Raw genomic sequence first — 19521 nt, 5'->3', positions numbered from 1 at the left:
ACAACAGTATCACTTACTGTTACACTGTGAAATAACCTTTTGACATTTTTTTTTTGATGCAATTTGGTTTAACGCCATATGGTTAAATTCTCTTGCCGCACACCTTGTTGTAGCACTTTACTTACCAGGTCCCTCTTTTCACCAACTAGTGGACAAGTGCATTTTTCAAGTTGTGCAAAAACATCTTATTTCAAAAAGTTCATAGGGAGACAGTTATGTCCTGATGTAATGATATTTTTAAGGCACACGGGTTACATTTTGATACAGGAGCACTGCACGCTGATCGCAGCAAAGTGATGTGATGTCATTTCGGCTTGATATAATGACTGGGCATCATGATGCACTATCTTGTATTGCAAGGGCACCATTACACACCGTTTCGATACAATCTCCAGGACTACACAGTCCAAGCTGTAGCTGCAGCCCAGACCAGAGTTAACAATGCTACACATTGTCCAGGTGTGCTGTGCCCGCCACCCAAGGTCAGTGCTGCGCCCCGAGAGCCCCACTTGGCCACTCAAGACCCTATGGCTGGGCGAACATGCAAACGCTAAAGAAAGAAATGACAGCATTACATCATCTCGGGGGTATCACACCATCCCGTGACGCTATAATGTGGTCACGTGTCACCGTGACGCAACGCTGCCATGCAGCGTGTTGCTAGGATGCCGTTACGTTGCACTGTGATCATGTGATGCTGTGACCGCCTCACGTCACACGGCAGTGTGTTGCCATGACATCACCACGTCACCCTGGGAGCAGCCGGGCAAAGCCGCGCGGACGGGGCTGCGAGGGACCCGTAGCTGACATGTGCCCTGGGGGGTAGGGAGCTTCTGGCCTTTGATCTAGCCGGAAGTGACGATTTTCTCCTTCCGGACCCATCTTTGCGGAGCAAAGGGCAGCCCTCAGCCGCAGAGCATGCCGGGTAGCGCCGCGTTCCGGCCCATGCGCCGCGCAGAGCATGCCGGGTAGCGCCGCGTTCCGGCCCATGTGCCGCGCAGAGCATGCTGGGAAGCGCCTCGCCGCCGCGGTGCATGCCGGGCAAAGATGGATGCCTACGGGCTCTTCCGGAAGCTGGGGGCTGGCGCCAGGTTCGATCTGAAGCGCTTCAGCCAGGACGCCCGGCGCTTCAAGGTACCGCCCGCCCCGGGGCTGGGACCGCTGCGAGCCGGCGCCTGGTTCCGCCCGCCCCGGGGCTGGGTCCCGTGGTTCTGGCCCCCCCGCCCCGGCTCTGGCGTGATGGGCTGGTTCTGGCTCCTTGGTCGATCTCCCGGTCTCTGGTTCTGGCCCTGAGTCTCGGCCCGATCTCCGGGGCCGGGTCTCTAGCTGGATGCCCAGTCCTGGCCCCTGGTATTGCTCGGTGGCTGGTCCTGATGCCTGCCCGCTTCTGTCTCTGGCCCTGATGGTTCCCCCGCCCAGATTTTGGTTCTGGCCCCCCCGCCCTTGCTGAATGATCTGTCCTCAGGATCCCTTCCTCGGTTCCTGGTTCTGGCCCGCTTTGGTGTTTGTTAGACTAGTCAGTGCAATGCACTTTTCATTGATACTGGAACAGTTCATTCAATCGGTTGAGTTCTTTCTTTCTTTGTTTGTGTCTTTAAATTTCAGGTGGTAAAAGTGAGAGACGCTGAATTTGACTCTCCAGAGAGTCTTGACTTTTTTGGAAGCAAAGATACAAAGCTTCCAAGTATTTCTGAAAATGGCCTGGGAACAAATGGCTCCAAGAAATCCAAAGCTAAAATACAGCGACTTGAATCGCACATGGATGAGAAAGCAGATGACTCTGAAGAGAGGCTTAATGCAGGCACTGCAAGGAAGAGAAAACAAGACACAGGGAACTTTGAAGGGAAGAAAAGGAAGAGAAAGACCCAAGGTAGTGAGATTCTTCTCTTCTGTACAAGAGAATGTGCTCCAATTGCTTACATAACAGAAACTGGACTTCACTAACAAATCTGACTTGTATGAACAAGTGTAGGAATTACCAAGCAAAAGAAATTTCTAACACTAATAAATTGGGTTATAACAAATGCCATGAAACTCTTGTGAAGGAATACAAGCTCTAAAAGACTAGTACTTGATTCTTGTCATTGTTTTAAATATTTGTTATGCAAAGGGTAATTTTCCTAAGGTTTGTTGTTTTTAAAACAACAGTTTTCTTAATTCCTTGCTTTCTGAGTTAAATTTCTCACTAAGATTAATTTAAAAATAAGTTGCTCACTGATGTCTTTGTATTTTAGTAATACTGAACTCTGATAAAACTGTCCAGATAGTCCCACTCTGTTTTTAAAAAAAGAAAAGTGAGAGGTGCCAGGATGCTGCAGAATTCTTCCATCTAAATTAGCTAACTGCTGAAGTCTCTCAAAGCCTGATCTACAACAATTTTGTTCCAGTATAACTATGTTGCTTTTGGGAGTGGATGCAGTTATGCTGGAATAAAGGTGCCTTATATGGGTTTAGCTTATTCCCTTCCTTGTATGGGACTAAGTTATGCCAGTATGAGCACACTTGTACTAGGACAACTGCCTCAGCTCTAGGGATGTTGTCCTGCTTTAACTCTACTGTACACAAGGCCATGATGTCTTATCTGAATTCTGCCAGGGGGCTATGCTCATGGTTGCGACTGGCAGTATTCTTCTCTGTTTAGTTTAGTAGTTAGGTTGGAGGTGTAGGGTGCTTTTCAGTTAGGTCTTCTAGACTGTAATTATGATTATATCTGGATGCAAACCATATTGGAGTCTATAGGTAGGAGAAGGAATAACTCCATGGAAAAAAGAACACATCTTTATATGCTATCTTACTTAATGATAAAACAGTAAAGCCAGGTCATGTGATAGACTGTTGCTACTATAGCTACGTCTGTTGGGTGTGAAGAGGTGAGAGCCCTGACTGGTATAGCTGTGCCAGCAGACGCCCCTAGGATAGACACAGTTATATGGCAGTACTGCACTTTTACCAGTATAACTTGTTTGCATTGTGGGGGCAGTTTTACTATGTTGGTACAAACCTCAGCTTTGCCAGTAAATAATTACATCTATGCCAGGAGCATTTTAACAGTATAGCAATACCAGTATATGGGCAAAGGGCTCCTGGTGTAAGTCATGAAATTGCATAATATCACCACCACTGCTCTTTTGATATCTTGTATCTAGCATGATTGAATATTGAAAACAAATTGTCAGTTCATTTATTTAACAAATATGGCATGGAATAATTGTAGTAAAATAATGTAAGTGAAAGCATTATTTATTGAATAAATTATCCTTCTGGAGTTCAGCTCTTCTTGTATCACTTTTCCATAACTTTCAGGTGCTTTTTTCTTTTTAGATTACAAACTTTTGGTGGTAGGGGTGGGGGCAGGCATCTTTATCATCTTACATGCCCTTAAAGTACCTAGCACTTTTAGGGTGTAAATAAATGAATAATCGATGCTGATACAAATGCAAATTAATTGGTCTGTAAATTATTTTATGATAAAAATCTATGGACGTTACCAGCTATGTTCTTGGCCAGAAGAGACTGGAGAGATTTTTTGGCTGGCTGAGTTCAGGGCTAATGAAATAATCTTGCCAGAATGCAGAATAAAGGCTGATTCTGCAACCATTGGAGTCAGTAGGAACATTACCATTGACTTCATTGGTCTTAAAATCAAGCTCCTAATGTCAATTCCTCTTACTACGTTATTCTTTGACTTGATTTTTTTTTTTTTTAATAATGCACATTCATTGAAACTTTTAGAACCTGCTTCAGTCAGTTCTGACATGGAACATGATGGGATATTGTGGATGTCCTCTTTGGAAACAAAGATTAAAGATACAAGAGAAAAGGGGGAAAAGAAACCCACTGCAGAGAAACTGGAACAACTCAGACAGCAAAAGGTGAGGCTTGCTTATTTAAATGCAACTAAAGATAGTTGTGTGCTCACTTGTATGAGCATATCATCTGGAAGCTTCAGTCATTTGCTGTGTCGTCTTTTGTGATGAAGTCAGTATAGTGTGACCAAAAGAATTGGAAAATTGATCCAGATGTGCATAACTTACTAGTGTCACAAAAAGGAACTTAATCTAGGGTCAGTTAATAACTCTAGCTATGATTCTATACAAAGACTTGTTGAAGTGCTTAAGTTAATGCACATAAATAGTGGACTACAGTAGAACCTCAGAGTTATGAACACCTCGGGAATGGAAGTTGTTCGTAACTCTGAAATGTTCCTAACTCTGAACAAAACATTATGGTTGTTCTTTCACAAGTTTACCACTGAATATTGACTTAATACAGCTTTGAAATGTTACTATGCAGAAGAAAAATGCTGCGTTCTCTTGATCTTTTAGTAGTTTATGTTTAACACAGTATTGTATTTACCTTTTTGTGTGTGTGTCTGCTGCTACCTGATTGTGTACTTCCTGTTCCATATGAGGTGTGTGGTTGACTGGTCAGTTCTACTGTATTCCTATGTGTAAATTTAAGCACACGAATAAGTCTTTGCAGGATCAGTGTCTTTATCTGTAGTATAGCAGCTGTTAATGGAGAAACTTAAATGCTGACAATAAAGCTGTAAAGATTGTGACTGTTCTGTAATTTTCTTCTAGGAAATGGTTTTAAAAGCATTAAGTTTGAAAACTATTTAGAGCATTTATGGGGCTTTTTGGGGAGGCATCCTGGTGTGGCTGTTAAGAGAACAGGAATGGGAATCAGGAGACTTGGGTCCTACTTTCAGTTCTGACGTCAGCTCTCCCTATGTGAACTTGTTCGTCACATTTTCACATCTGTAAAATACTACCTTCGTAAAGGTGTTAAATTGATTAAGCCTCATATCTGAAATTGTATTATTGAAGAACAAAGTGGCTGCTATTATTTTCTGACATGTTGCGTAATTTTTAAATTTTTGCCTTCTAGATAAACCATTTCAGAAATAAACACAAGATTAGTATCCAAGGAACAGATCTCCCCGAACCAATTGCCACATTTGAGCAGCTTCAAGCAGAATATAAAATCCAGTCTAAAATAATGCAGAATATTCAAGCTGCTGGCTTCCAGGTCCCTACGCCAATTCAGATGCAAGCCATTCCAGTCATGTTTCATGTAAGTCTCCTTGTCTTACACTTTGATTATACAATGAGATGGTATGACTCGGACAGAGAGTTCCCATTGGGGACATAAAAAAATTTTAAAATAGAGTAAACGTAGTACTGTAGTTCATACTCAAATCTTGTGATGGTATAACTGGTGGAAAGATCTATATCTTAACTTCCTCAAAGTCAGTATTTTCTATTGCTAGGAAGGCAGTTTAAATATAACCTCAACTTGCAGTAGGTGCAGTATGGTTGAGGTAACACAGTGTGAGAAGCTTAACTTCTGCATTTCCTGATTTTTGTTTTGTTTTGGGTTTTTTTGTTAATGCAGCTTTTCGCATTTAATAAAAAACACGAAATGTAAATGTTCAGCTTTTTCCTGTTTTATATTCATAGGGTCGGGAACTTCTGGCTTCAGCTCCCACTGGATCAGGAAAAACTTTGGCTTTTAGCATTCCTATTTTAACACATCTGAAACAACCTATGAATAAAGGATTTAGAGCTCTGATCATATCGCCTACCCGAGAACTTGCTAGTCAGGTAGCGATTTTTTTTTTAAGTTGTCATAAAATAATTATGCACTGTATTTGTAAGTACTCCCATTATTCTGGTTCAGAAAAACAGAAGCTTGGTGGACCTGTTTTTCTTTCCTACCTTCAGACTTTATCTGATAAAATTCAAGTGTATATGAAAGAATGTTTAAAGAAATGTCTGTCTTCTATGCCTACTACACTGTGGGGTATTATGAAATTTAAAGACATGGTTAGAACAGGAGACTGGGACTCAAGACTCCTGGATCTTGTTTTAAAATTCCATTACAACTTTTAACAGTTATGCTTCAGCAGATAAGCACAGGCGATGTTAGTGCTACCTTATTTTCTGTATTTGAGGCAAAAACATCCTTTTGAGTCTCAATCTTAACTTAAGTAATCAATTTCTTCTTTGTTTGTGGGGTTCCATTTTACGTCAATGGTAGTTTTGTATATATAGTGAGAGCAGCCAGTAATAGTCAAACTGTGGCATGCAGACCTGTGGGGAGAATTTTGTGTAAGTGAATAATTCAGGTTGGAAGCCTGAGTTTTGTGATGTCAAAAATACTTCAATTTAAAAGTTGTTGTTGTGTTTTTCCCGAGACAATCTGAAATCAGAGTGGTTTTTGAAACCGCGTATGTATTGCACTCTGTGTAGGTTTGTATGTCTTTTGTTGTTCCAAAAGCTACCCTGCTATGTATTGTATATTTCAGACCCACCGAGAGCTAGTAAAGCTGTCTGAGGGGACTGGATTCAGAATACATATGATCCATAAAGCAACTGAAGCAACCAAGAAGTTTGGGCCCAAATCATCTCAGAAATTTGGTAATCATTCTAATGATGCATAGGGATTCTCTGAAGCCTTTGAAACCTAGAACACAAGTTTTAAGTGATGTATGATTTAAACAGGTCAGTAAGTGCCATCCAAGTCCTGTAGTCACTTGCTTCTGTGAATACAATATCCTTGGAATCAAGCCGTTAAAAGAGGTGGAGGAGAAATAGCTCCAGAAATTAAAAAGGGGAGAGCTACCTCTGCTGTACAAAACAAATGCCACTTGAATACTGGAAAAGCACCTTGGGGTGGTGAGGAGAAAATAAGCACTCTGATAACGAACTGTGCTGTGTCATTCATTCATTCATTGTTGGAATACAGGCATGTAGCTGAGTTTGGTTATGGAAAGCGGAAAGTGGCAACCACTTCAGTATTTTGTGGTGGCTTATTAATGCAGAATCATTGGGCTCTGCCATCAGAATCTTATCCACCGCACGTTGTGAATTATATCTACTTAACAAGACTTAGCGTTTATATAACTCTGGATGTTAACAAATCCTCACAACACCCTTATGTTTAAAGTAAATGAATAAAAATGAACAGCTCCATTTTACAGATGTGGTAATCAGAAACACAGGGAGATGAAGTGACTTGCCCAAGGCCTCTCAGCAAATCAGTGTCAGGTCAAGGATTAGTGCTCTTGGGTCCAAGGTCTGTGCTCAGACCATGCTGCGTATCTATTTCAACATGCTATTTTCCCCTCCTGCTTCTCTTTAACATTGTTTTGCTTTTTCTATAGATATACTAGTGACTACTCCAAACAGACTCATTTATTTGCTGAAACAAGATCCTCCAGTCATAGACTTGACAAGGTATGAAGAGGGGTTTTTTTAAGTTTGTTTTTGCTAGTGACTTTCTTCCTGTCAGAATCTCTGAACAAGTGCTAGATCTATGCATGCACAAAATTTAAACCTATGATGTCCTTTCAGGACTTGTATTTTTCTCCCGTATATGCTGCTACTATTGAACAAAAAGTCTTGTTTTTCCTAGAGTTGAATGGTTGGTGGTTGATGAGTCAGACAAACTATTTGAAGATGGGAAGTCGGGGTTCAGAGACCAGTTAGCCTCCATCTTCCTGGCATGCACGTCCCATGTTGTCAAAAGAGCCTTGTTCAGCGCAACCTTTGCATTCGATGTAGAGCAATGGTGCAAACTCAACCTGGACAATGTCATTTTGGTGTCTGTTGGAGCAAGGTAAGTGTGCAGGTATTGACTTGGGCTTCTTTCTTGTGGGATCTCCTGTCTCGTTCAGCCAGCTGTTGGCCCCTACGTAGGCAGAGAACTACTTGCATCTCCTCTCCATTTAGTTGTATATTCCTCAGCTGTTCACCTCAGCTGCCACAGTTTCAGCCATCTCAACGATCAGATCTGCGGGGCAGTATTATGCATGTATGGGTCCTTTTTGTGCAACAGGGGAAGGTACTGTTCTGCTTTGAGTATTTAATGGCTGAGAGGAGGGAGCATTACCTTGCGGAGGAGGGTATATTGGAGAAATTACTGCAAGATGTGAAGTATTTCTTTTTTCAGTAGTAAACGTCTTATACCTGTAAGACACTAACAATGACTTATTTCTGTGTGATTTGATTTTTGTTTCAGAAACTCTGCAGCGGAGACAGTAGATCAAGAGCTCTTGTTTGTTGGCTCAGAGACAGGAAAACTACTGGCAATGAGAGATCTAGTTAAAAAGGTAGTTATGGGTGACAGAGCACCTTCCTCCTTGCTTATTAACTTACTAACTCAGCTGTGGTGCACCATGTGCTGCATTGGAAAGAGCGAGTGTATATTTTGGTCTGTTTTTTAACCCACACTCAAGTAAAATAGAGACAGAATTTTTACAGTTCATTGTAAACTAAATTTTACTTGAAAATGTATTTTTGTTGTTTTGTAGTCATATAGCTGCTCGATCTTTCTTCTAGATCGGGGCGGGCAAACTTTTTGGCCTGAGGGTTGCATCGGGTTTCTGAAATTGTATGGCAGGCCGGTTAGGGGAGGCCGTGCCTCCCCAAACAGCCACGCGTGGCCTGGCCCCCGCCCCCTATCTAACCCCCCTCCCCCCTCTCACCCTCTGACAGCCCCCCTGGGACCCCTGCCCCATCCAACCCCCACTTCTCTCTGTCCCTGACTGCCCCTGGACCCCCTGCCCTAACTGCCCCCCCCCTGCTGCCCCATCCAACCCCCCCTCTCCTGCCTCCTGACCCAACCCCCCCCATCCCCGCCCTCTATCCAACCCTCCCAGCCCCCCCGCTCCCTGTCCCCTTACCGTGCTGCCTGGAGCACCGGTGGCTGGCGGCATGGCTGCCCCAGGACAGGCAGCCATGCCGCCAGACTGTAACCAGCCACGCAGCACAGGGCACCAGGTCAGGCCGGGCACTGCAGCTGTGCTGCCTCGGGAGCTCACAGCCCGCCACCCAGACCCTTGTGCTGGCTGTGGGGGAGGGGGGCACAACAGGGGAGGGACCGGGGGCTAACCTCGCAGACCAGGAGCTTAGGGGCCGGGCAGGAGGGTCTTGCGGGCCAGATGTGACCCGCAGGCCGTAGTTTGCTCACCTCTGTTCTAGATTGAAAAACAGATGGTTGCTTTCTATGAGGCAAATTTAGTCCTCATCCCAAAGCCCAGGTGTAATTCATCTAAGTCAGAATCTGCTTAATCCAGGCCTCAGGAGAGTTTTATCAGTCAAAAATCACCGTCTGAAATGTAAACTATGCAGGCTGATTAAATCCATGGCTGCACAGTACTGAAGTTGAACTGAGATGGGAAAAGGACTTGTAAGCAGAAACCTTACACAAGCTTGTTCTCTTGCAGGGATTCACTCCTCCTGTCCTTGTTTTTGTGCAGTCCATTGAAAGGGCTAAAGAGCTCTTTCATGAGCTCATTTATGAAGGGATCAATGTGGATGTCATCCATGCAGACAAAACACAGCAACAGGTAGGAGTCCGTAAATATCGTTGTCTTGGACAGAAACTGTTCAGAAAGCAGATTGTACATGCTGTCGTGTAAAAACTAGAACATCTATCTGCGGTAGTTAAGTGGGACAAGTGGTCTTGTGTCATGACTGGAGTCTTCTGTTTGGAGGGAGGGTGGGAATTGGACTTACTGTTGAGTATAATGTTGGGAGATATCGATACCTCTTCCGTTCTCAAGCTGCTAATTTGTCGGTCACTTGCACAATTTGTGTTTCACCAGAGAGATAATGTAGTACACAGTTTCAGAGCTGGGAAGATTTGGGTGCTCATCTGCACAGCCTTGCTAGCACGAGGGATTGACTTCAAAGGAGTGAATATGGTCATTAACTATGACTTCCCAACCAGTGCCGTGGAATACATCCACAGGATAGGTGAGTAAGTTTCTTTGACAAAGCAGGATGTGTGGATTCATTCTCTTTCTGTGTTAGCTTTTGAATGGAGAGTATTGTCTGGTGTTTAGAGTAAAAATCTTGGCATCAAGCCTCCTGGATTACCCCAACTCTGACACTGACTTTGCCACATCATTTAACCTACTTCATGCCTCCATTCGTCCATCTGTAAAATTGTGTTTCTCGCCTACCTCCCAGAGGTTTTATGATCCTTAATTCTTTTTTGTAAAGTGTTTTTATATCCTTCGTGGTTGCAACTTATTACTCTTACTCACTACGAACTATATCGCTAAGTGAAAACTACTAAGTCATATTGGCAAACTGCACTTGGTAATAGGGAGGAAGAATTACTTCTTCATTAAGCTGCTGGAAAGTATTAAAGTAAAAACTCTTAACGTTATTGGTCTTTGACAGGTCGTACTGGAAGAGCAGGACACACAGGAAAAGCAGTTACTTTTTTTACTGAAGATGATAAACCTTTATTACGAAGGTAAATTGGGAAATGAGACAGTGATGCTCCTTAAGTTTCACTCCCACGTTGCGGGATTCTTTCTCAGGACAGACAATTATCAAATGGTTGTGTGTTTGGTATTAAAGTCCTCACCCCAGCATAACATTTTCATACTTTTGTACCCACCCCAAAGTATATAAAACTACTTATGTGTGAAATTTCAGTGTCAGCTCTCCATATTTGGACCTGCAAGGTGATCTGTCACCAAATTACCCTTTAGTGTGGGAAGCTTAACCTTAACGCATTTTGTGAATGCACTGATAGCGAATTCAGTGTCCTCGCACTTGCTGCACTCAAACCCAATAATGGTAATACAAGGGACTGATATATTAACAGCACGGTTATAAGCATACAGTGAACTATCAGGGCACATTAGTGGAATTGGTGAACATGTGACTTTTTAATAGCAGTAAGGCCAATGCAATTGACCTGGTCTGCTACATAGCTGTGGGTGCTATTTTTTTGGTCCTCCGAAGTCTCTTCCTTGCACTATCAAACAAAACTGCTGATTTAGTTTTTTCAAAAAGCTTCTGCATTCTGCAGTGGTTTTGAACCTACAATCCTAGTCTCATCCCTTAGCCTACTGATGCTTGTGAATTAAGTCTTGGGCAAAACGTTCCTTTTTGGCTTCTCATTACTCCAGTCATTTACCTACCATAGTTACTATACTAATGGAATTTTAGTTTCAGTTCATTACAAGCCAGTGAACTTGAGTGTTTGTTTTCATCCATATCATTTGATTGTTACTGTTTTCTCTTTCTGCTTCAAACTTCCCTGGCTCATTTTTTTTCGTTGCAGATGAGAAGTAACCTAACCGCTTCCTAGAAAAAGCTGTTCTGCGTTAAATAACTATATATCTACTCAGGAATTCAGAACTTTATTTGATATTTCCCCCCTTCTCTCTTCCAGTGTAGCCAATGTTATCCAGCAGGCTGGCTGTCCTGTGCCAGACTATATAAAAGCCTTCCACAAACTGCAAAGGTAAGGTTGCTTTAGTTCTCCTTGTGATTTGTGACACATTTGAGATTAGGAGAGTTGCAAGCAATCTGTTAGATATTGCTCTCTCTGTGCGGGTGCTTTCAACTTTTCTTCATACGTATTGTCAGAATTAATATTTGACATTTTTATGAAGGGTAGTTAAAATGGGGGGGAGAGTGAAGTTTGATGTTGGCCTCTTGTTTGTAGCACCAGGTGCATTGAACAGATGTGAGCAAAACACATTAGTAAACATAATTAAATGACGTGTTGTGTGGATAAAAGCAGGACGAGACTTCCAAAAATTAACTTCTTTAGTAGTTTGAACTTAACAAACCAAATACAGATATTTTCATTTTTAGTCTGAATGATTCCATTGGCCAGTTAGAAACAAAACAAGGCATGTTTTGCTGTAAGGGAATATGATTCTAGTTTTTCTTCCTTCTGATTATTTTACATGTTTACATGGGCAAATCTACAGCTGCACTTTTAGGAATAAAAATAGCTGTTACCAGAGTTTCTTTTTTTAAGAAAACACTCACCTTAAATTCTAGAAAAACAGTTATCCCCTTTGAAGCCTCAGGCTTCTAAGAATCTGCTGCTAGCATCCCTGGTCCTGCTGTGAGTTTTGCATAGGTGGCACTCATTGCAGGATCAGAACCCTAATGAGCATAAAATCCTAGAGGACTGCTAGCCTCTAATACTACTAAGTTCTCCTTGTGATTTGTGTGACAGCTGCTAAAATTGTTTCTGGATGTTTGCTGAAATTTTCAGTGTGTTTTATTAAAAAAAACCACTACTTGTATCTTTTTTTCATGTAGGTCTGACCACTTTTAACACAAAACTAGAAATCTGTTTATATATACCATCTTCCACATGTGTTTCAGCAATGCATAATATTTTTAAAACCTATTTAAAATAAAGATGGGCTTAATTGTCCAAAGGAAGGCAGCCACTCTGAGATAAGGATAAAGGAGGGGAAACTCCAAAAGAGAGAGCTGGCTGAATTGTTAAATCCTTGGAATAAACCAGCTGTACAAAATTTGCATTAGTTGTTGGGAATTATTTTTTGGAGGATCTGCAGGTATTGTAAGTACCTAGTACGTTTGTTTCAGATGTTGCGCTTGCCTTTAACAGAGCCTTAATCTTATTTTCTTAAATGCCATATTCAGCAAACAAAAGAAGAAGCTGATTAAGAAACCATTGGAAAGGGAGCACATTCGTACCACTCCTCAGTACTTATTAGAAAAAGCCAAGAAAAAAAAGTATGTACCATAGTTTCTTTCTAAAGGGCCTGAGGGATAATCTGTTTTTATTTACCTACAGGGAGAGAGTGAACTTCAGATTTTTAAAAAAAGAGAAAATTGTATGTGAATTTGCTGTTTACATGGATAGCTCAGTTGACAGCTCTAGATACCTTATCCACAATGTAGGTTCAGCAATGGCACCAGCAGTGCAAGCTTCCCCATGTTGCTCTGTCAGTGTGCTTCATACCTGAACTGGATGGCTCACCGCTGGTCCAATATCAGTAGCCAATTCAGTCCTTGACCTCTCTGCTGAGACTGCTAGTAAGGATGCCAATTTATGGTGGTGACTCTTCGTGCCACCAAACAACTATTGGATGGTAGCAATTTAGCTCATTATGAAGCTGGGTTGAATTTGAACCTGTGACCTTGAAGTACAGCTCTCCAGACAACTGTCAGTCATCCGAGCCAATCCACTCCTCTTCCTGGAAGTTTTTAAAAAATATGAAATATTAAATAACAAACCTGTAGTCACAGGTCACGGTGGCTTAACCTCTGCAGTCAAGAAGGCCTAGAATCTCTCTCTGTCTGGGCCAGTGGAACAGATTTTCAAGGGCTTGGGCTTGACTGGCAGAGACACACGTCTCAGTGTGACATAAGATGAAGAGAAACTATTGCTCATTTGAAGAGGCAAAAGAAGGTTGCTGGATGGTACACTGGGTTACTACAAATGATGAACGTTTAAATGATGATGATATAAACTCATCCCCTATTTTAGGACCATGTGAAAACTGGTTTATTGGTCTAATTTGAGTTCCTGTTTGTGTACCTGGGGATCTGGCACAGTTGACTATCTTTGGTCACAAAGGCCCAGTACTGCATTAGAGATAAATACATCTGAAGATTGTTGCTGTTAGATGCTTGTTTTATATTAAGTGCACTGAATGTTAAAGTCTGCGATGTAAGTAGGCAAAAAGACATCTGTAATGGGAGGCTAATGAGTGGTTCGGATGGATACGTGGTTCATCTTTCAAACATAAATACGCTTAGATGCATTAATCTCTAATTTGTTGTTCTTTCTCTTAGGAAAATTATCCAGAAAAGTATTAAGGAAAAGAAACCCAAGGAAGCAAAAAAAGACTCTCAATTACAGACTGGTCCAGAAAGTTGACTACATTGTATGAATGATCCTGCCACATGACAAACTGAGTTTGCAACTACCACCTATCCGAATCTTAGACATGGAAAATGTAGGATGGCAGCAAAGGATTGGGGACAGAGACTGTGATCACTCACTGCCAACATTTCTTCCCTTTTTTATATATATTTAGTGTTAACACAAAATTCTTAATGGAACAGTGGTGGAGGAAGTCATCAGAGTACTTCTTATAGAAGTGCAAGAGCATGCTCCTGTAATGAAATACGCCGAGCATCTGAGCAATCGCTCACAAATAGCATCTGCTTGGGTTACAAGTATTATGTGGTTCATTATCGTTTCTTGAGAACACTGTTTATTCTAGATTGAGGTATAAAACCACCCTTCGAATATTTTCTAAAGTTATGGCTAAGGGGGTCAGATATGTAAGATCAGAGCATATAAGCTTTATTATTGTGCTGGGTAAGGATAGCTGTTGAAGATTTCCTTAAGCACATTGCTTCTGTTCATTTTGTGTTCAGGATAGACTTTAAAGACCCAGTCTTAAAACTATATTTACTTTTTTTTTCTCCATATAAATCAATTTGAAATAGATGTGTGGCATCACTCGCAGCAGTAGAAGCATATCAAACAATTGTAAAAACACCATTGAAGCTTTATTGTAGGGGTAATCTTAAACATCAAAATAGAATAAACGGGATCTTCAGGAGAGTTCTAAGACAAAGATTCTTCAGTCTGTTCATATATCCTTTGCAGAACAACTATGCAGACGTTCCTTTGATTTGTTACATAAGAAAAGGAACACCACCCCACCCTTCATTCTGCTCCCTCTTAACTTGTTAAACCCACTCTGTTCATACACTGTTTCCTTACCATGTAGTTCTAATAGTGCAGTAGTGGCTGTTTCTTCAAAAGGATAATCCTTTCACATGTGACTGTCCTTGTTATTGGATAGCTCTGCTGCAGTACACTAGCACTAAGTTCCACCTCCTCGAGGCTTTGTCACCGTTAAGCCATTTTGTAAATGGATCCCAGCCATGCATAAACTATCTACTGTAGGCTACTGCTGATTGTTCTGTTGAAGTCTGTAGCCATTTTCTAAGATACAAATTTTGTAAAGTAAGACCAAATAAAAACTGATCAACGGTCACTTCAGATTCCTGCTTATTTCCAAGTTAGGCTCAGATTGCGTTACTTTTCACACGTCTATTGTATGATGCCTGTAAAACAATACATTTAATAGGAATTATGTAGAAATTGGTGTCTTCTTCTGAAATCTAATCTGTCTGAATTCATACATGCTCCTATCATCTAAAAGATTTCCCCAGTGCAATAATTTCAAGTCCCTACTAAAAGTCATAGAGGACCTTAGAACTCTCAAAAAAATACCAACAGATGCCAGTTGGAGATAAGTTATAATGGGAAGTGTTTGGCAATCTTAAATAGAAGGGTTACCACCACTTCCCCATAATAACATTACTAAATTGTAACGGTCAGTGAACCAATTGCTGTGGTGCATGCTAGAGGATAGGAGTAACAGGAGGAAAACTTTTAACTCATGGTCCTGGGTAAAATTCCTAGTCACTGTCATGGGATCATTAATGTCCACGCATTGCAGCCAGCATTTTATTTTTTTTAAGGATTTATTTACAAAAAAAACTGCATGAAGCTCAGTTTAGCTTCTGTAGCAGGAAAGAGGTCTGAGTTAGATATTCATATGTGGTTTCTAAAAGTCTAAGAAGTACAACCAGCACTAGACCACTGAGCAACTTAAGCAGCTGTGTGTCCCATAGTATGTACTATTACGTTAATCTAGTGATGTTTATGCCATAATTTTTTATGGTCTTTATACCTGGAAGATGGCAAATAGGAACAGTCTGGAATTTTCATGCTTCCTAATATGTCTGAGCAGGCTTCTTGCTGATCTCCTGGAGAGAGAGAAGCTACTGCTGCACAGTTGCATGATTACCTAGCAGCTCACACATCACCTAATCACAGAGTGCTGAAGTTAAAATGCTTCTGTACTTTTAGCCAAACACAACTAAAGTGTAGCGATACAGTAATACTCCTGCTGCACTCTGAAAATGGGATGAGTCGCAAATTGACTTGAACATATTCCAAATCAACTAGCTTAGCAAGCATTTGTACAGTGTACAGTACGACGACTACGGCTTTTCCTGGTACTGGGAGAGGACAGTGGCAATACTGGGAGATGCTGGGTTCCACCAGTACTGTGGCAGGATTCCACCATCAGGACCAGTGCATGTATTGTAGCCCATGCACTGCTGCTCCTCTGCAAAGGAGCAGCATGCATCCTCAGCTAGAAGATGCTGCCATCCACACAAATGGTCAGGAATTTGAGGGAAATGGGGGCTGTGGGGTAGCTGGACTCTGTTCCTAGGCTCCTAATCTTGTAACTTCTTGCAGTGGAAAAAAACTCCTAATGTTGCTTTTTTCTTCAAGCTGTTCCCCAGGGCATCAAGCATCCACAGGACAGCTTCTAGCCTGATGTAGCTAATGGGATATAAAAATGACAATTGTACTGGCTATTACTGTAGATGTACTTTTTCCAGATAAGAACAGAGAGAGATGCCAAGTCTCTTACATAAAAGGAATGGGTTTCTTTAATCACTGTTGGGAAGAGGAAGCGGAGGATTCTGAATTTGTTTCAGTTCTAGCTCTGGCTTGTACTTATCGCTTTAGAGTTGTGACATGGACAATGTTGTACTTTCGAGACAAGCTGCAGTTCTTCGGGGAGAAGGTAGTGCTGAAAGGGCAAACTCCAATAGAGTTCAGGAGCAATGAATCTCAGACTACCTGCAACTTCATTTCTCTGATACAGCACAATCTCTCTAAAGTATTTTTGGTGTTTATTATAAACAGTGCATGCAAATTCTATTTACACACCTTTGTAAGCTATTTGTCAGAAACAGTTCAGTAGACATCCAAGTACCATAACAGGTGACAGTGTTGTACTTTTGTCTCAATGTTAAGGTTATCGAAATTTCCATTTTTCCACTTTTGCATTTTGAAGCACTGAGCCTATTGAAGTAGACCAGAGCGGCAACTTTACCCCAGAAAGCAGCTTGATGTTATTTTGGACAAATGCTTCATGAGTTTAGATTCAGATAGTTTGGTGTCTTCCTAAGAGACCCTTGTGAAACCATTGGCTTCGGCTGCAACAAGCCAAATGATGGTAATTACACTCTGAATGTCAGTTTTCTTCACCTGTTGTGCTTAGAGGATATATGAGCCTGAAGAAAAATTATATGCTTTATGAAGTCTGCTTTTTTTTTTTTTTTTTTTTTGAAGAGACTAACCCTAAATGTAAATTACACAACTTAATTTTGTGATTGTTATTAAAGTGCATGGATATGTAGGAACAGTTTTTGTTAATTATCCAAGATGTTAACATAACTGAAGATGTCCTGTCTAGCATATTGTTCCTGGAGTATTGCAACAGATTTTGTTTACTGAATACTAAGATAGCTTTCAGGAACCTTGGATGAGAGATTTACGATTCTTAATCTTGCATTTCTACATCATCTCCAGCATAGGATTTCAAAGCATTTTACGAACATTTTTACAATACTCACGTAGAGTAGGTAAGCACACCCATTTTACAGAAGGGTAAATTGACCCAATGCGACCGTGACATGGTTATGATTGCACAATCAGTGTAACAAACCAGCTTGTCTGCATCCTGAGACCCTGTCTTAACCATTTAAACTACCCACACTCCCATTCTAATGAGTGCTTCTTGTTCAATACTTTTTAGTTCTTTGCTTGAGATTGGCAGTTTGATACTTGAACTAGCAATGTGTAAAAAATGCTGTATGGATAATAATCTGCAAACTGCCCACATGATGTCAGTTTAACCTACATGATTAAGGGCATATATGACTATGAACTATAATTAAATCGCACTTCTTTTTGGGTCAGGACCCCTACAATTACACCACCATGAAATTTCAGATTTAAATAGCTGAAACCATGAAATTTATGGTTTTTAAAATCCTATGACTGTGAAATTGGACAAAATGGACTGTGAATTTGGTAGGGCCCTACATATATCCCATCCCCAGGGAAGTGTGGGTTTTCTATAGGATCGCTGTAGGGTGTCTACAGGGTCACATATATCCCATCCCCAGGGCAGTGTGGGTTTTTCTATAGGGTCTCTCTAGGGTGTCTATAGGGTCACATATATCCCATCCCCAGGACAGTATGGGTTTTTCTGTAGGATCATATATATCCCATCCCCAGGGCAGTATGGGTTTTTCTATAGGGTTGCTTTAGGGTGTCTAGAGGGTCACATATATCCCATCTCCAGGGCAGTGTGGATTTTTTGGTAGGGTGTCTATGGGGTCACATATATCCCATCCCCAAGGAGGGCAGTGTGGGTTTTTCTGTAGGGTCACATATATCCCATCTCCAGGGCAGTGCGAGTTTTTCGGTAGGGTGTCTAATATTTGGAGCTTTCTTATATAGGTGCCTATTACCCCCCACCCCCTGTCCTGATTTTTCACCCTTGCTATCTGGTCACCCTATCTATGGGGTCACACATATCCCAGCCCCAAGGAGGGCAGTGTGGGTTTTTCTATAGGGTCACATATATCCCATATCCAGGGCAGTGGGGTTTTTTTGGTAGGGTATCTATGGGGTCACATATCCCATCCCCAAGGAGGGTAGTGGGGGGTTTTCTGTAGGGTGTCTATGGGGTCACACACATATCCCAGCCCCAAGGAGGGCAGTGTGGGTTTTTCTGTAGGGTCACATATATCCCATCTCCAGGGCAGTGCGAGTTTTTCGGTAGGGTGTCTAATATTTGGAGCTTTCTTATATAGGTGCCTATTACCCCCCACCCCCTGTCCTGATTTTTCACCCTTGCTATCTGGTCACCCTATCTATGGGGTCACAGATATCCCAGCCCCAAGGAGGGCAGTGTGGGTTTTTCTATAGGGTCACATATATCCCATCTCCAGGGCAGTGGGTTTTTTTGGTAGGGTATCTATGGGGTCACACACAGATCCCAGCCCCAAGGAGGGCAGTGGGGGGGGGTTTTTGGTAGGGTATCTATGGGGTCACACACATATCCCAGCCCCAAGGAGGGCAGTGGGGGGTTTTCTGTAGGGTGTCTATGGGGTCACACAGATCCCAGCCCCAAGGAGGGCAGTGGGGGGTTTTCTGTAGGGTGTCTATGGGGTCACACACAGATCCCAGCCCCAAGGAGGGCAGTGGGGGGTTTTCTGTAGGGTGTCTATGGGGTCACACACAGATCCCAGCCCCAAGGAGGGCAGTGGGGGGTTTTCTGTAGGGTGTCTATGGGGTCACACACAGATCCCAGCCCCAAGGAGGGCAGTGGGGGGTTTTCTGTAGGGTGTCTATGGGGTCACACACATATCCCAGCCCCAAGGAGGGCAGTGGGGGGTTTTCTGTAGGGTGTCTATGGGGTCACACACAGATCCCAGCCCCAAGGAGGGCAGTGGGGGGTTTTCTGTAGGGTGTCTATGGGGTCACACACAGATCCCAGCCCCAAGGAGGGCAGTGGGGGGTTTTCTGTAGGGTGTCTATGGGGTCACACACAGATCCCAGCCCCAAGGAGGGCAGTGGGGGGTTTTCTGTAGGGTGTCTATGGGGTCACACACATATCCCAGCCCCAAGGAGGGCAGTGTGGGTTTTTCTGTAGGGTGCCTGCAGGGTCTCACGCACCGCGGCAGTCCAGGCCCCAGAGGGTGACACACGCTGTCTCCGGAGCCGCAGGGGAGGCCCGGCCTGGGCGGGGAGAGGCGGCCGCTCTGCCCCGGAAGTCGGCGCGGCGCGGCGCAGCTGACAGCGGCGGGGCCGAGCGGGAAG

General features: G+C 42.5%; 1 protein-coding gene across 1 annotated transcript; it reads left to right on the top strand.

The window, feature by feature from the left end:
* The first annotated feature begins 771 nt into the window (after nt 1-771).
* DDX52 (DExD-box helicase 52) lies at nt 772-14818 on the top strand. Its single transcript, XM_054008198.1, has 15 exons — nt 772-1134; nt 1606-1870; nt 3733-3872; nt 4891-5076; nt 5463-5606; nt 6311-6422; nt 7169-7241; nt 7420-7623; nt 8026-8116; nt 9233-9355; nt 9614-9764; nt 10197-10272; nt 11203-11274; nt 12441-12533; nt 13599-14818. The coding sequence occupies exons 1-15, from the start codon at nt 1048-1050 to the stop codon at nt 13681-13683; spliced, it is 1902 nt and encodes a 633-aa protein (XP_053864173.1). The 5' UTR covers nt 772-1047; the 3' UTR covers nt 13684-14818.
* Nucleotides 14819-19521: the final 4703 nt, after the last annotated feature.

The sequence above is a fragment of the Malaclemys terrapin genome, chromosome 18 (assembly GCF_027887155.1).
Source record: "Malaclemys terrapin pileata isolate rMalTer1 chromosome 18, rMalTer1.hap1, whole genome shotgun sequence".
Taxonomy (NCBI): Eukaryota; Metazoa; Chordata; order Testudines; family Emydidae; genus Malaclemys; species Malaclemys terrapin.
Note: the sequence above shows the minus strand (reverse complement) of the source record. Positions and strands in the feature narration are given on the sequence as shown.

Coding starts and splice junctions, on each gene's coding strand:
- DDX52 (XM_054008198.1), top strand. CDS start 1,048: ATGGATGCCTACGGGCTCTTCCGGAAGCTGGGGGCTGGCGCCAGGTTC. Junction 1,135..1,605: donor AGGACGCCCGGCGCTTCAAG/GTACCGCCCGCC, acceptor TTTAAATTTCAG/GTGGTAAAAGTGAGAGACGC. Junction 12,534..13,598: donor GAAAAAGCCAAGAAAAAAAA/GTATGTACCATA, acceptor TCTTTCTCTTAG/GAAAATTATCCAGAAAAGTA.